General features: G+C 54.1%; 6 protein-coding genes across 6 annotated transcripts; 3 read left to right on the top strand and 3 right to left on the bottom strand.

Annotated features, from left to right (window-relative positions):
• Positions 1–843: 843 nt before the first annotated feature.
• Positions 844–2,884, top strand: znfA (putative C2H2 finger domain protein; the record flags this gene model as incomplete). The annotated part of the gene is made up of 2 exons (XM_025715277.1): positions 844–2,327; positions 2,383–2,884. The coding sequence occupies 2 exons, from the start codon at positions 844–846 to the stop codon at positions 2,882–2,884; spliced, it is 1,986 nt and encodes a 661-aa protein (XP_025580128.1).
• Positions 2,885–3,446: 562 nt separating this feature from the next.
• Positions 3,447–6,069, bottom strand: BO80DRAFT_396986 (nucleoporin NDC1). The gene is made up of 3 exons (XM_025717361.1): positions 5,786–6,069; positions 5,455–5,722; positions 3,447–5,393 (listed from the first exon to the last, which is right to left on the bottom strand). Exons 1-3 carry the CDS (start codon positions 5,916–5,918, stop codon positions 3,836–3,838), a joined length of 1,959 nt encoding a protein of 652 aa, XP_025580129.1. The 5' UTR covers positions 5,919–6,069; the 3' UTR covers positions 3,447–3,835.
• A 173-nt stretch (positions 6,070–6,242) lies between these two features.
• On the top strand, positions 6,243–7,483 carry BO80DRAFT_421008 (SNAP receptor PEP12). The gene is made up of 2 exons (XM_025718498.1): positions 6,243–6,597; positions 6,665–7,483. Exons 1-2 carry the CDS (start codon positions 6,301–6,303, stop codon positions 7,187–7,189), a joined length of 822 nt encoding a protein of 273 aa, XP_025580130.1. The 5' UTR covers positions 6,243–6,300; the 3' UTR covers positions 7,190–7,483.
• Positions 7,375–8,488, bottom strand: BO80DRAFT_421010 (cytochrome c1 heme lyase CYT2). The gene has a single exon (XM_025718499.1). It carries the CDS (start codon positions 8,405–8,407, stop codon positions 7,541–7,543), a length of 867 nt encoding a protein of 288 aa, XP_025580131.1. The 5' UTR covers positions 8,408–8,488; the 3' UTR covers positions 7,375–7,540.
• Positions 8,489–8,611: 123 nt separating this feature from the next.
• Positions 8,612–10,268, top strand: mvd1 (diphosphomevalonate decarboxylase MVD1). The gene is made up of 2 exons (XM_025717362.1): positions 8,612–8,773; positions 8,849–10,268. The coding sequence occupies exons 1-2, from the start codon at positions 8,703–8,705 to the stop codon at positions 9,990–9,992; spliced, it is 1,215 nt and encodes a 404-aa protein (XP_025580132.1). The 5' UTR covers positions 8,612–8,702; the 3' UTR covers positions 9,993–10,268.
• On the bottom strand, positions 10,146–14,887 carry BO80DRAFT_81961 (Elongator subunit IKI3). Its single transcript, XM_025724818.1, has 8 exons — positions 13,574–14,887; positions 13,429–13,521; positions 12,619–13,380; positions 12,222–12,564; positions 11,929–12,173; positions 11,747–11,880; positions 11,420–11,699; positions 10,146–11,356 (listed from the first exon to the last, which is right to left on the bottom strand). The coding sequence occupies exons 1-8, from the start codon at positions 14,709–14,711 to the stop codon at positions 10,299–10,301; spliced, it is 4,053 nt and encodes a 1,350-aa protein (XP_025580133.1). The 5' UTR covers positions 14,712–14,887; the 3' UTR covers positions 10,146–10,298.
• Between the last annotated feature and the right edge of the window lie 250 nt (positions 14,888–15,137).

Genomic DNA, 15,137 nt, shown 5'->3' on the forward strand with positions numbered 1-15,137 from the left:
GTTCCATTTTCGCATCTTTCTCGTCTTTCTTCTACTCCGGGCTCGATCCCCTTTGCGCCAACGGGCTCAGTCATCAAGTAGGTGGTATTTGCGGTATTAATCAACTTATACCTGCCGGTGCGGACACTGCATAACCGATCCGGTTCCCACTGCATCTCTTTCTCAACCATATATATACATCCTTGCATCTATCTTCCAGCGCCAGTCACTCATCAACCTCTCCAGTATGTTCTGTGGTCTTTGCGCCGTTGTTCGTTGTTAAGTTGCCGCTACTTGGCAATTTCATGGCACACAGACGGTTTCGCAAGCTTGTGCGCGACGGTTACAGAGAGCCATTACATAGCTGATCGCTGGTACTTTCAACAAATTCCTCAAGAAGAGAAGAGAGGATTTATTACGAGGTAGGACGCTCTCGTCATATACGTATGCGGCCAATTCATCTAACTACTGAGTACTTAAGCTTGTTCTTCCCGAGTCGCCACCACTTCTTCGGCTGCAGAACTTCCATTTAACTTTGTCCACTCGTTTCTTGAATTTCCCGCAGTACTTGGGACCAAATCTAGAAGCAGGATCTTCTATCGAAAACTTCGATTCATCGTCGTCTCCCTAAGCAACGGGTTCGCGGCAAACCCTTCACAGCAACTTTCAAGGCTTCGAATTCGTTGATGCTAGTGCAAACTTGCCTGTCTCCCGATCCAATCTTTCTGTTGTCCATGAGCAGCTTTCCCTCGCCTTCTGTGTACGATGGACATCCCGCGACTCGCGCCTCCTTCGATTAACGTGTATGACTTCAACGGTGGTAGTTTCGACCGCCCGAATTCCGCTGCAAGATCCCCTTGTGCTATGCCCGGGCAATCGTTTCCCTCACGTGGACCCATGCCTATTCCAACGAATTCAATGACCAATCTTGCTCCTCCGCCATTGCCGCCACCGCCACGAATCAGTGACCTCGAGGACGGCTATGATGCGGGCTGGCTGCATGCGAATGTGAGAGGAACCCACAAACTCGCCCCGATCAGCCCCAATTCAAGTTTGTTTGGCGGCCACCGTCGTCCGGAAGCGGTACCACAAAGCGATCGAATGGCCATCGACGAATTGGATGGCCGACAGAGTGGTCTGCCCCTGTCCAGGAGCCCCGAGGCTCATATCAGAATCGAGCCTCCGCCCCCGATGGATGAAGGGTTCCGAAATGCCATATCGATTAAGAGTCCGAGTCCGATCTTGAAGGGAGAGCGAGACTTCTCTCGACGAAGTTTGAAGGACTCTTCAGATGCGTACGACCAACACCTCCTGTCGAAAATCGGGAAACCGCTCTCTCCCCGACAATCGATCAGCGCTGGTAGTGAGAACAAGGGCTTACTATCGACACTCACCATCCCTTCAAGGAATTTCGGAGGCCTACCTTCTCCCGGCGGATCTGAAGGCTCCAGTCTCGACGTACGGTGGCCCAGCAGCTATCAATCAGGTGGGATATCGCCTGGGACTAAGTTAGGCTGGAGGGACTATGTCGGAGGACGAAGCCCAAGCGTTGAGAGCAGCGCCCCGTCGTCTGCCGTGGATTACGATCAACCGGCTTATCTGCGCGACATGTCACGCCGTCGCGGAGGTGGAACGACTCCCTTGTTTGACGAAACTATCAGCCTGCCCAGTCGATCGAACCGGGGAAGCTACGATCATGGGGTCTTCTCTGATATTGAAGGGGATTTTTCGACTGATGAATCGATGCCGCCTCGAATCTTCAATGTTCGCGAAGCAACGCCACCTTATCTGGAAGCTTCTAAACCGGGCATGAAGCGGAGAGCATCTTCTCCTCCCCGTGAGCCGATAAATGGGGACAGAAACGCCCTTCACGTTGCCACGAGCAACGGTGATCTTACCCAGCGGCGCACAAGCGGCCATCCGTTCACAAACTCTCTCTCAGTCAATGTTAATTATGCCCCCAGCCATGGAAGTCACTCCGCTGCTTCATCCTTGAGCCTGCGAACCTCTGGATCTTACTCGTCAGCGGGCTTCTCCTTGGGAGGAAGCAGTATGACGAGCTATGATCGCTCACCTGGGGGACTGTCACCCAATTCCGACCTTGATACCTTCCATGACAAGTCGATCCTCAACCCTAGCTCCCCCGTGAATCTCACTGGACAATCCATTTCGAGAAATATCCCGACTACTAGTACACTAGAACCATCTAGTGCTGATACTGCTCGGAAAGTGTCTATGCAAACAACTCTCGCCATCCCGAAGCCCGCAGGGCCTAAAATTGGCGGATTGTATATCTGCGACTGCTGTCCCAAGAAGCCGAAAAAGTTCGACAGTCCAGAAGAGCTTCGGTAAGTCTTATCTGACTTGCGATGTCAATCGGCAGCTCCTAACATATTCATTTAGCGCTCACGAGATGGAGAAACAATACTCGTGTTTGTACTGCAACAACCGGTTCAAGAACAAAAACGAGGCCGAACGCCATCAGAATTCTCTCCATTTGCGGCGTCACTCTTGGTCTTGTGCAGCACTACCGGGATATCAGGCAGCTTTCCATCCTTCGTCTTCCTCGGCTCAAACAAACGCTGGACCTTCCCACGACATTTGTGGCTACTGTGGTGACGAGTTCCCCAATTTTCCCCAGCCAGACTGGGATCGCAGATTTGAACATCTCACTGCGGTACATAAATTCGGCGAATGCAACAACGCAAAAAAGTTTTACCGAGCAGATCACTTCCGGCAGCATCTGAAACATAGTCACGCCGGCACAAGCGGAAAGTGGACTAATATTCTGGAGAATGCTTGCATGAAGGAAGAACCGGCCCCAGAGCCGAAAAATGCCGGCGGGAATGGAGGCACCGGAACGCTCGCATCAAATAAGATCAGCGAGGTTCTGAGTGGTTGCTGACAAGCAATGTGTTCATCCGAGGAACCATGGCGTCCACGCCGGCTAACTGAACGAGGCCAATGTTCGTGTCTGGAGCCTCGGATGCTCAGCCAGAGCATGCTTCATATTCTCTTCTTATACATACACCTTTATCCCTACCTTTATCTCATCAATGCGCCCGTGTTCCGACTTGGCGTTCAACGGGGACATTCATCATCATTTCCTGAGTCTAAATCATCGACGCGTTTAGCATATAGTGGAATTGGGTATCAAAATCTACCGGGAAAGGGGAAATTTAAAAGGACCGGGGGCACAGTGGTATTGATGTGACATGACGGAAGCATCTTCTCATTCTATATTTTCAAGTTTTCATGTGTGTTTCTTTGGCGGTACAAAACTTGGAGTCCTGGACGGATGGTCTTTGGCGGGGCGGCTGATCGTGTGTTTGGGTTTGAACTAATGGTCGTTTTCTTTGATTCGCAATTTCGCATCTTTTGGTGAGCCTCGAGTATTATACGGCGAGAGTGCTCCTGTCTTGGAATATGTCCATGTTAGAACATTACCGACCTAGCTGATGCTGGGTATATGTATATACCTAGATGAAATTCCATATGCGGATGGAACTAGACTTCAAACAAAGATATCTAGAATCTCTCCTCGATTCACCAGTACATACATACAGTCACACTGCCCACGAACGCCAGAGCAATGCATAGCCAAAAACGGACTAGTCTAGGTCGTAACTTTTCCAAGGGCATTATGAAATCCGGCAACACAGAACAAGAAAGAACAAGAAGAAAAGGGAGAAGATGAATCGTAGTAAGTAACCCCCATTACAACACGTGACGGATGAGAACAAGTCTGAATTGAAAGTAACAAACAAACAAACAACGGTACTGTCGCGAGACCCTCCAACTCCCAAAGGTCACGCCGGATATACAATACGCACATACGAGCTAGCACACGCGCATTTTAGATATCCTCATCTGTGATACCGGCTGCTTCCTTTGCCAAACGGAGATCCTTGGCTACGAGGCCGACGTTTCTGGAGTAGGGGCTGAAGGAAGAGAGGAGGTCTTTGAGGGAACGCTTCAGGGTGTCGAGGACGAGGTCGACGTCTGGGACACGACGGGCCGTGGCTTGAGCTTCGGGGTTGGATGAGGGGGGGAAGTTGACGTCTGTCCAGTGGGCGTCGAGGCCGTCGTGGATGAAGGGTTCGAGGGTCATGATGGTGTCGGTTAAGAGGCGGATGACGCTGGCTACGTCGGCTTGGACTTTGCCGTATTGGTCTTCGTGGAGACTCTTGATGAGGAGGCAGGTGAGGGATTCGATAGCGTCGATGATGGAGCAGTGGTTTGCGTGGGGGGTGCCGAGGACGATGCCGGAGAGGCGACGGGCGTAGGTTTGGCGGAAGAGGCGGCCGAGAGGGGAGCGGAGGAGCTGGGTGAGGAAGGGGTGGAGGTTCTCGGGCTTGCTGGTGGATGGGGCCGTGAGGAGTTTGAGTTCCTGGGAGGAGCCGAGGAGTTTTTGCTTGCGCTCGGGGCTCAGCATGACGGAGGATGCGCGGTCGAAGACATCGCGGGCTCGGGCTCGGGCGGTTGGGGTCCAGTCGGGGGAGTTGCCGTAGGATTTGGCGGTGGTGCTGAAGGCTTCGCCGAACTTTTGAGGGCGGGTTGCTGCCTTGGGGGACGGGGCGAAGATGTCGTCCTCCTTGGGAGGGTCGGTTAACCGTGGCAGGGTGTGAAGGACGGGGGAGGATTGTTGGACCGGGGCGGGCTTGGGGCCTGACGATGGGTTCTTTGCCTCGTCGATTCGGGTGGGGATGCCCTTGATCACGTCCGTGGCGGCTTGCAGGATCTGCGACCAAGCGGGTCCTTCCTCGCGATCGATGTCGTTGAAGATGGCTTTGCGACGGTCAGGGAATTGCTGGCTGATGAAGTATAGTTCCCAGAACGCAAATGCGCGGACGGTCTCCTTCTTCGCCTTCAATCCGTTCAACAAACTGCCGTTGGGGTCCTTGGCTTCAGCGGTCAATGGCTGCCCTCGCTTGAGGGGCTCTTTGCTGAGGAACACGGAGAAGAAGAGGTTGGCGGTCTGCCAGCAGAGGACCAGGAGTCCTCCGGAGATGACAGTTCGCATGAAGATTCCGGGACGAATTGGGGGGATGATGCCCGGAGGATCGGCGGCGGATCTTGGGAAATCCCAGAATAGCTTTGCGAAGTACAAGGTGGTGCTCCACGCCGGGCGCCGGAGGAAGAAAGTGTATGCTATCGGGCAGAGCAAGGCGACCATGACGCTACGTCTCAGACCATCCTTGATGATCTGGGGCAACGCCGCTTGAAGACGCTTGGAGATCGATTGTACCTGACGGCTATCCTCATCGGCAGAGCCGGCGACACGGCTGGCAACGGGGAGAGGGACACGGTCATAGTCGTAGTACAAGTGGGCCACCGACTGCGCGATTGCCAGGAGGAAGTGGTAGGTGTAGAGATAGATCGCCCTTTCGTTCAAGCTCGCTCGTTCGTGGGGTCTAGCTTCGGTGTTAGACGAACTCGAGAATCTGCCGAAGCGCACCTTCGGGAGACACGTACCTAGCTCTGTTTACCCATTCCAAGTGTGCGCTGCTTGGAGAAGACCATCTGTAGATTTCATTGAACCACCATGCGGAGAAAATGTACCAGCCGAAGGTCTGGAAGATATCGAGGGGGACGAGGTATTTGAAGGTGCTAAGTGGGGAGGCAGTCGTCCTGGAGCCGATGTGCATCTGACCAACGCGGAGAACGAAGACGACGAGACTGCAGAGGAAGAGGAGAACAGTGCGAATTCCACATCCTCCAATTGGGAACCAAGCCCATAAGACTAATGGGTATCGCGGCTGGTTAGCGATCACAGCTTGTCAAACACCGCCGGTGCCGGACTTACACGACGATTTGTCTCCAATAGCAAAGGCCACTATATAGCAGACCAGAAGCGCCAGTGCAGAAGCATGAACGAAGCGTCTGTGCAGCGCGGAGGTCAAGATGCGCCTATATGGGCGAGGCGCTGCAGCAGCCATGGTGTGAGTTGGGTGAGGGACTGTGAGGTCTCTAGGAGAGAAGAAACGAAGCAATTTCACTGCATGATCAGACGGCGGAGAAAACTGGGAGTCCGGTCGCCCTGTGGAAAAAGCTCCGAGGGCGCAGGTGGAGCTTGGTCAAGGACTGGCGGCGGCGGATGCGACAATAGAGTTGAAGCTTTTCGGGCAAAGCATCAAAACACTCCAGCCACAAACGCCGAGTCAGGTGACGGGCCCACCAGCCATCATACGTCAGGTGATTGCGGCCTGCGAATCATGGCATCAACCCAGGCAACCGTTGATAAGTAACGATACGTAGGGACCCGGTTGCATCGGCCGAGTGATCCCACCTTCATCCATCACTGTCGCATCTCATTCCGCCATGTCGTTTGATCGCTTGAATTCTCTAGAGGCACAGCCTACAACTTTGCGTCGCTCCGACGACCCTCAGTATCGAGATGACCCTGAATTCCACCGCCTGACCGAGAGTCTTTCCAACCGCCTGTTTACCCTGACCTCCAACATCACCCGACTGTCCGACCAGATCGCCCTGCTAGGGACAAGGCGGGATACGGAGCGTGTGCGCGAACGAGTCCACAATCTGCTGGAACAGACTCGCTTGGGATTCAAGGATGTCGGAGAGGGAATCAAGAAGGTTCAAACATGGGAGGATGTCAATGTAGGTTACGCTCCACACCCCCCGTTGCAGTGCGACATGTGAAGCAATGCTGACCTACCTTAACCAGCCCTCCCAAAAATGGACTCAGCAGAAGTTGTCTTCGGAATTCAAGGCTACACTAGAAGAATTTCAAACCGTTCAGCGCCGTGCCCTAGAGAAGCAACGCGCATCCGCTGTGGCGGCTCGGACTGCCGTGGAGGAGGGGGAATCTACGGCCGAGGGGGGTCACCATGAGCTGCAACAACAGGAGCAACTACTGGAGGAGCAACCCCGACTGGCGAACCAGGATGAAGTGGACTTCCAGGAGTCCCTTATTATCGAGCGCGAGGCCGAGATTCGCAACATTGAGCAAAGCGTTGGCGAACTCAACGAACTGTTTCGGGATGTGGCTCATATTGTTCATGAGCAAGGTGGACAACTTGACATCATCAGCGAGAATGTCGAGAGAGTCGGCGATGACACTCGGGGGGCCAACGTCGAGCTCCGTAGCGCCAGCAGATACCAGAAGAATGCGCGGAACAAGGCGTGCTGTCTGCTTGTCATCCTTGCCGTTATTCTGCTGATTATTGTTCTTGCGGCGACTCTGGGATAGAACCGAGTGTCGATTTTCCCTTCTGATTCACTGCGCAACCACGACACTCGGTGTCGCATGTCATGACTGTCCTCTCTTTGATGATATCCTCTCGATGTACGTTTATGCATATGCTTGTGCTTCTTTACTATTGCAGGTGGCTTGTTGTCTTCTGTCATGTCGATCTCTATGGGTTCGCAGGCGCATCCGGAGCGAGGATGTGTTATTTACATTTGTCGTTCTATCTTTCCATGCCTTATATCATACATAGCTTCTTTTATACATGAACTGTACACTGCGACGATTACCCAAGACCGTACCCAAACTCCTTTTTCGCCTCTATATGCATCGCAAGAATGACTCATCGGACCCTTATAGCCCCATGAAACGGCTGAATCGCATCCGGCAGCCCTCCACCGAGTTCAACTTAGGCCGTACGTCGAGGTAGAAACTGAGCTTGCCCGGGCCAGCGTTCGCAGCCAGGCCAGCCGCATTGTTTCCACCCGAAGTTTTCCCTTGGTAAAAGTCGATGACATATTCAATCCTCTCACCACCGCATCTCTCTACAACCCAGTCGTGTCGATCAAAGGGGAGCTGGTAGCCCATCAAGTTGTTTACACGGGCGCGAGGGCTGAGAAACTGCGGATCGACGCCCAGACCCCGGAAGGCATACAGCTTCGGGCCTCCACATTTCTTACTACCAGGGTCGGACATGGGGGCCCGGTTTTCCCATTCCAGGATCTGCTGCCAGGCGCGCTCATTGACGGCGTTGTGGATAGGAATAATCGATGCGACAGTGGTTGCAAGTTCGGAGGCGGAGTGGGTGGAGTTGGGAGTGTTGCCCTTGCGCACAAGCGCTTCGAAGAATTGTCGCTCTGACGGATAGATCCAGTTCCCGGTGTTCGGATCATGGCCAGTTTCAGCTTCGGCATTCGAGGGAGATCCATGCGATGCGGCAGACGAGGCGTATGGTGATGCGGGCGCATACGGGGACTCGGGATTCGACGGCTGGGATGTAGGGTCAATGGCTCGCGGTATACTGCTCACTTCACGGTCGGTAGAAAGGGGCCGTTGGGATCTTCCTGTCGATTGTCCATCTTCTGACGGTAGAGGGTGAGGAGGAGCACCACCGCCGGATGCTTTGTGTTGCTGCAGCCAGGCCTCGCGCGTCTTGTGGTCAACGGGGCATACTCCAGCCGCGGGCGGGTCCGGGGATGGAGTGCTCGCACCAGCTCCCATTTTCCAGGTGAATATCAGGCTCTCTGGCAAACAAAAATGGGGGATTGGCGACGACACTTGGAGCGAGTGGAATTGGTTGATAATGAAGTTTGATTGCAAATCGATTGGGCCCGGCGAAAGGCGGACAAATTCTGGCCGCTCACCGCCTTGGCCCATGAACAACAAAAGCGCCCCCGAACTTTCCCAACAGGGAAATCCACCGCCCCTCCATCGCTTGTCCTCCACATCCCCTGAGGTCTTCAATCTCCTCTTCAACCCCTTTCCTATCACCAGACTCCATTCCCTTAGGCTCACAATGGCTGCTCCCGCCGACAACCAGGTCTTCCGGGCCACTACTACCGCCCCTGTCAACATCGCCGTCATCAAGTATGCTCTTCCATGCTTACCCCGTACTACCCCATAGCAAGTACGCATTGTGGATTCTAACACTTGGTGAAATAGGTACTGGGGCAAACGTGATGCTGTTCTCAACCTGCCTACCAACTCTTCCCTCTCCGTCACGCTTTCGCAGCGTTCCCTCCGTACCCTCACGACCGCCTCTTGCGCACCCTTCTACCCCGCCAAGGACGAGCTGACCCTGAACGGCAACCTCCAAGACATCCAGTCCTCCAAGCGTACCCTTGCCTGCCTGGCCAGCCTGCGCTCTCTCCGTCGTGAGCTTGAGGAGGCCGACTCTTCGCTTCCCAAATTGTCCACCTTCCCTCTCCGCATCGTCTCCGAGAATAACTTCCCCACCGCCGCCGGTCTCGCCAGCTCCGCTGCCGGTTTTGCGGCTCTCGTTCGCGCCGTGGCAGACCTCTACAAGCTGCCCCAGTCTCCCCGCGAACTGAGCCGTATCGCTCGCCAGGGATCTGGCTCCGCCTGCCGTTCCTTGATGGGCGGCTACGTCGCCTGGCGCGCTGGAAGTCTGGAGGATGGTAGTGACAGCCTGGCAGAGGAGGTTGCGCCCCAGTCCCACTGGCCTGAGATGCGCGCCGTTGTCCTAGTTGTCAGCGCTGCGAAGAAGGACGTTCCCAGCACCGAGGGTATGCAGACGACCGTCGCGACGTCCAACCTCTTCGCTACCCGCGCGAACACCGTTGTCCCGGAGCGGATGGCTGCCATTGAGACCGCCATCCAGAACCGCGATTTCCCTGCCTTTGCGGAGATCACGATGCGCGACTCTAACGGCTTCCACGCCACTTGCTTGGACTCTTGGCCCCCGATCTTCTACATGAACGACGTCTCCCGTGCTGCCGTCAGACTTGTGCACGATATCAACCGCGCAGTTGGCCGGACCGTCTGTGCTTACACCTTCGATGCTGGCCCGAACGCTGTCATCTACTACCTTGAGAAGGATACCGAGCTTGTTGCCGGTACCATTAAGGCTATCCTTGGCGAGGAGGGTGAGGGCTGGGAGGGTCCTTTCTATGAGCCTCTGAGGAACCTCACCGCCCCGGGTGTGTCCCTGGACCAGGTGGATCCCCGGACTGTGGAGTCGCTCAAGGATGGAGTGAGCCGCGTGATCCTGACTGGTGTTGGTGAGGGCCCCATCTCGGTGGACGAGCATCTTGTCAGCGAGAAGGGTGATATTCTCTCTTGCTAGAGACTGCATCTCATCTGGGAGGCCTGAAACACCCGCAACTAATGAGTCAAGAGTCCTGAACAACGGATCATCTTGAGATAAGATACCCATGCTTTGCATCTGTTGCAAACTTCCCAGGTTATTGGTCTTCTAGCATCGCCAGTTCTAGGAGATTCAATTCCGTATATACTTCCAATTGGGCTATTAATACCTGCTCCATACGCCACATATAAGCATTTAATTGAACCAGATTAGCTGTCTGATTCCCTTAATTTCAAATCTATGACTTTTAATGACCTCGTCGCAAAAACAGTAAAATGCACAACCTCAGTTCAACAGCGCAGACACCTTCAGCTCCTTAACCGCCGGAACCTCACGACCCTTCCCAACATTCGCCGTAGCCGTCACACTATCCCAAAACACACTCTGCCCTCCGCGAGCCCCAACCCCAGGGAACTCCTCTCCCGCTCCAGCCGCAGCCCCAACATCAGCATTCTCCCCATCACCCTCCTCCCCTTCCTTCGCCGTCTCCACCAAAGCCCCAAACACCTCCTCCCGACTCTCCGCACACAACTTCAACACCTCCTGCATGGCCTTCTCAATCGCCGCCGCCCGCTCCCGCATATTCCTCCGCAACAACGCATCAACAAGGACTTCCACCTCGCTCACCGTCGAATTCGCCCGCTCAAGCAGTCGTCGCACACTATTCACCAGGTACTCTTCCTCATACACCGTGCCCTTCTTACCGCGTGCGCGCTTCCGCTCCTCCTTCCTCCGCGTCTTCGACGTATGCCGCGACGAGCTGGTCTTGCCGGTTTTCCCGGTGTTTCCGGTATACCGGGTGAACATACTCCGGCCCGCGAGGGTTGAGGCGTCGGTGGGCGCGAGGGATACGTTGTCCGGGATGTCGACGCCGGTGCCGTCGCCCATGGTGGGGTCGCCTCCGAAGTAGGCGAGGGGGTCGGTGGCGCGGCGGATACGTAGTTCGCGGATCCTGGGCACTTGGGCGTTGAGTTGGGAGCGGAAGTCGGCGAGGAGGTCGGTCATGGAGCCCATGGAGTCGGCGAGACCGGAGTCGACGATCTCGGGGATGAGGGCTTGGTGGTTGTTGAGGGCGAGGAGACGAGTCGCTTCGGAGAATCGAGAGCCCCGGCAGAGGAGACGGGCCGCGGCGGGGATGTCGCGGAGGTGGTCGGCGTGGATTTGGGCCGCCGAGATGTAGTCCTTTGATTCTTCGGTGAGGGTGCTGGCTAGGGTTGTTGCGTGGTTGGCGAGCTCGGAGGCGGAGAGAGGGACCATCATTGCGCAGTAGAGGGATTCGCGCCAGAGGTGGGCCAGGTGGTAGCATTTGTAGGCGTCGGTGTAGAGCTCGAGGGATTCGTAGGCTGGGGGGTGGGGTGGTTAGTTTTGTTTGGTGATGTGGGTTGGGTGTTTATTGGGGTGCTTACCGATTCCTGCTTCCTTGTACTGAGACCGATCGAATAGGTAGTCGGCGTAAAGGTGGGTGGTGTCGCGGAGCTGCTCGGCCTGGTACTTGTACAGGTCGATGGCATCCTTGTACAGGACATGTTTGATTGTGTATGCCCGGAGTTCGTCATGAGCGTTGAGAGCATGCAGATGCTTGAGAGCCTTGGAGGTCCGTCCGAGGTAGTTGTCGATCTCGAAGTGGCGACGGAGTTCGGGTAGCTGCTGCAGCTTGCGCAAGAAGGGCAGATACTCACGGGGATCCTGGTAATGTTAGTCTAGTTGGGTGAGTTAGATATAGAGAATCTCACCCTTTGGGCTTGCTGGGCGACGAGCAACGTGAGTTCAAGGTCGTAGAGACCCAGTGCGTTGTCGTACAAACGGTTCGCATCCGTCAGGAAGCACATGTGTTCAATTGCGTCGTCTGCCTGTTCGGGTGTGTTTTCTGCAGGAGGTAAGTACATAATTGGGCATTAAGAATGGGCGTACGAACCTCTCAGGCGTGCAACCAGTTGCAGGCCGGACTCGAGATCTGGTGGTGACTTGCAGACGTGCGCAGTAATCAGGTTGTGCAGGTTGGTATCCAACCGCTTCTCCAGCGTAGACAAAAAGGCGTCGCAGATTCGGTTGACCTTGCTGCCCTTATTGGGTGCGGATGCAACAAGTCCAGGTTGCGCGATATCCGCCTTGGGCGCTTTCAGGGTGTCTTTGTAGAGAGTCTGGGAGACGTCCTCCTCACTTGAGCATAATCAGCCGGGGTTCTTGAGGACTAGGTGAGTAACATACCTAAGACGAGAGATGAACTCATCGATGAAATCAATTCTTTTCACCTGATCCACGAACAGCTGAACGTTCTCCATGAACTGCTCCGGGGCATAGTCGTGGATGATATTCATATCCACCATTTGACTACGACAGGTCAAGAATGCAGCCCGGTAGTTCTTACGGTCAATGAAGGTTCTGACGCCAGCCAGGACAAGAGCTCTGGGGTAGATGGTTTCAAGGTTGCCACGAGGCATCTGCAAGATGACGGCAAATGTCGTAGGCATCACTGTTACTAGACGTCCGCCACGCTCAATGCTTCTGCACCGTTCGTCGGTCTCGGGTGTGTCCGGAGGTATATCCATCTCTGTGATGTAAAGTCAGCCAACACAAGGCCAGGTGGACTATCAACTTTGCTAACCTTCCGCCGTAGTCAAATGAACGAACTTGATCAGATGTAGGGAAGTTGTGAACAGGATATGGGCCGGCGTAACGAGGAAAGAAGTGCAATTCTTTGCGAGAAGCCGCTTGTTGGCATACAGAGCACCTGATCTTGCCATGGACACCAAGATAGTCTTGGAAAGTTTAGCCACTGATAGACCGCAAATGCCTGAGGGGCTTACCTCGTCCTCAGAAATCTGCACCGCCTTGGCCCAGTGGGTATCGACAGTCGGGCTTTCGAGCCAGGGTTGAACCTGGAACTCATTCGAAGAAGGCATTGAGATATAGGAGTAGCCAATCGGTTGGTTAGGGGCTTTGACATGGGAAAACCACAAGGCATCGTGACCCAGAGACGTGAAAATTGACAGGACTTGCTCCGAGTCCGCTGCCTGATACGCAATCTGAGTAGAACGTGTTTCCAGAGCGGTGCGTTCGATATAGGTATTGTTCGGGCCATTGTCTAAGAGAATGTAAACTTCATGCTCGTTCGCAAAGGCGATTTGCCGGGGTCGGCTGTCTGTCGTTTCTGACAGCGGATAGCTCGACTCGAGGATTGGCGCAACGACCGGCCTGGTCTTGAGAGACCAAAGGAAGACGGAAAAGCAATCCTTCATAAGGACAGCAATCCGCGTTCCTGACTTGCTGAAGGCCACGTCAACAATGTTCGAGTCTAGTGCCAACTCATTATGAGCCATTGGGGGAGGGACTCCCGCCAGCCTCAGAGGGGTCAACTTCAGAGTTTCTACATCAGTCAGAATAGATCCACTCAATATCGGAGGTAGTAACATACTTCCGTCAATGACAGCGACAGCGCCGACATCATCTGGACTGGTGGTAGAGCCTTGAGATACGTCGAAAACAAAGTCCACATCCAACATCGACCCTGGGAAAACTTTAGCGAGTAACCCTGAAGTTGATTGAAATCCATCAATTACCTGAAGCACCCGCAATAAATCGCAGGGCCTTCTCCTGATGCCATTTGAAGACAAACGGGTAAGGATACTCGGGGTTCACTACCATTGGGATCTCCTGCTTGAGATAGTAATGGTAGTTCCCGGTTGTCCAGAATTGGATCTTGTCGTGAAACTGCACCGCAAGTACAGTCGAGTCAACATTCCAGTTAAGATGAATGTTCGAGGCCCAAGTGGAGCGCTCTTCTTCGGTGAGACGGAGAGTAAACTCCCCATGGCGCAAGCCATTCCTTTCGAAGAAGACCACATCAATCCTATCCTCGCGTCGCTGGATGCTCGCGATAAGATTACCAGAAGGCCTCCAACTGAGAGCACCTTCCAGGCCATCCACAGGCTCACTGATGCTGTCAAGGGTTCCTTCTCTCGAGTAAACTCTGATCGCACGCCTGACGCCAGCCTCGATGCTGTTCACAGCGACATATGCACCATCACCACGCCAGCTGATGGTCGTCTTTCCGTCATCACTGCTACTTAGCTTTCCCTCGTCCACCTTCTCGGGGACAGTGGGATCCCGAAGAGCTTTGGCGCGTTTACCCTGGAACTGGGTCTCGCGCTTTCCCCAGCCCACGGAGACATGCTGCGAGGCTTGGAGGTCCTCTTGCGTGAAAGTGATTTCGGCAACGTTTTCAAATTCCCTCGTCATATAAAGGAACGTGTTGGCTCTGGTGGTCAAGGCCAACAGCTCCTCATCCGGAGACCATGCAGCCGCTGTGATGCCGACATCAACACTACCCACAATCTCAATCTTATCCTCGCCTGGGAGGGGCTCTTCACGGACAATGATAATGTCACCTCCTTCCAGCACCAGACAGGCAGTGAGGTTGTCTGCAAAGTAGTGCAAAGAAAGAACCCGGTCGCATTCCAGATCTGGTAGTGGGCATGGCGCATCCCAGGATGCGATGCACTCAAATGCATCCGCTCCTATGGGATCTGAAAAATAGGCGTCATGGCGTTTCCTGCGAAGCTCAATGACTGGGTTAGACGCGGTAGGTCCAAAGGTACAAACAACAGCATCCGAAGCTGTATCCCAGGCTGTTGACGTCAAAGGAAGCTCGTTCTGGAGCTGCACCTCGGCGAGGCGCACGGTTTTGAGGTTGCGCATCTTTTGAAGAGTAGTTGTTCTACCCCGCCGCCATCAATCGACGGAAGCTTCACTGGGGAGGGTGAGAAGAAAAAGGAAAATCAAAAATGATATCTAGAGGTAATTTACTCTCATAGAGTTGATTATTAAATGCACGAGGAGAGCTTATTTCCTTCGCGCGTCGCCAACGGAATTGCGAACAATACCATATCAGATGCCGAGCCAAAGATTTTAATTTTCCTACTGACAAAAAATCGACCAATGACTTCATCCATATTCTAATAAGGCATCAGACAACCACCACCACACGGCGTTTCTCCCAAACTACAACCTTTATGGGGGTGAAACTACCCCCGGAATTTCCTGAATCAGAGCACAATAAATTCTCTAGCTTTATACACAATTTCCGAGCACTTCCGACGTAGGATACATTCTCGACCAATTTCC

The sequence above is a fragment of the Aspergillus ibericus genome, assembly GCF_003184845.1.
Source record: "Aspergillus ibericus CBS 121593 unplaced genomic scaffold BO80scaffold_2, whole genome shotgun sequence".
NCBI lineage: Eukaryota > Fungi > Ascomycota > Eurotiomycetes > Eurotiales > Aspergillaceae > Aspergillus > Aspergillus ibericus.

What these genes read in the sequence shown, in the direction of transcription:
- mvd1 (XM_025717362.1), top strand. Translation starts at nt 8,703, where the DNA reads ATGGCTGCTCCCGCCGACAACCAGGTCTTCCGGGCCACTACTACCGCC. An exon ending in GTCAACATCGCCGTCATCAA is followed by an intron (nt 8,774 to 8,848) that starts GTATGCTCTTCC and finishes TTGGTGAAATAG; the next exon opens with GTACTGGGGCAAACGTGATG.
- BO80DRAFT_81961 (XM_025724818.1), bottom strand. Translation starts at nt 14,711, where the DNA reads ATGCGCAACCTCAAAACCGTGCGCCTCGCCGAGGTGCAGCTCCAGAAC. An exon ending in TCATTTGACTACGGCGGAAG is followed by an intron (nt 12,565 to 12,618) that starts GTTAGCAAAGTT and finishes TTTACATCACAG; the next exon opens with AGATGGATATACCTCCGGAC. An exon ending in GTACAAGGAAGCAGGAATCG is followed by an intron (nt 11,357 to 11,419) that starts GTAAGCACCCCA and finishes CCCACCCCCCAG; the next exon opens with CCTACGAATCCCTCGAGCTC.
- BO80DRAFT_396986 (XM_025717361.1), bottom strand. Translation starts at nt 5,918, where the DNA reads ATGGCTGCTGCAGCGCCTCGCCCATATAGGCGCATCTTGACCTCCGCG. An exon ending in TATTGGAGACAAATCGTCGT is followed by an intron (nt 5,723 to 5,785) that starts GTAAGTCCGGCA and finishes GATACCCATTAG; the next exon opens with TCTTATGGGCTTGGTTCCCA. An exon ending in GAATGGGTAAACAGAGCTAG is followed by an intron (nt 5,394 to 5,454) that starts GTACGTGTCTCC and finishes CACCGAAGCTAG; the next exon opens with ACCCCACGAACGAGCGAGCT.
- BO80DRAFT_421010 (XM_025718499.1), bottom strand. Translation starts at nt 8,407, where the DNA reads ATGGGAGCTGGTGCGAGCACTCCATCCCCGGACCCGCCCGCGGCTGGA.
- BO80DRAFT_421008 (XM_025718498.1), top strand. Translation starts at nt 6,301, where the DNA reads ATGTCGTTTGATCGCTTGAATTCTCTAGAGGCACAGCCTACAACTTTG. An exon ending in AAACATGGGAGGATGTCAAT is followed by an intron (nt 6,598 to 6,664) that starts GTAGGTTACGCT and finishes TACCTTAACCAG; the next exon opens with CCCTCCCAAAAATGGACTCA.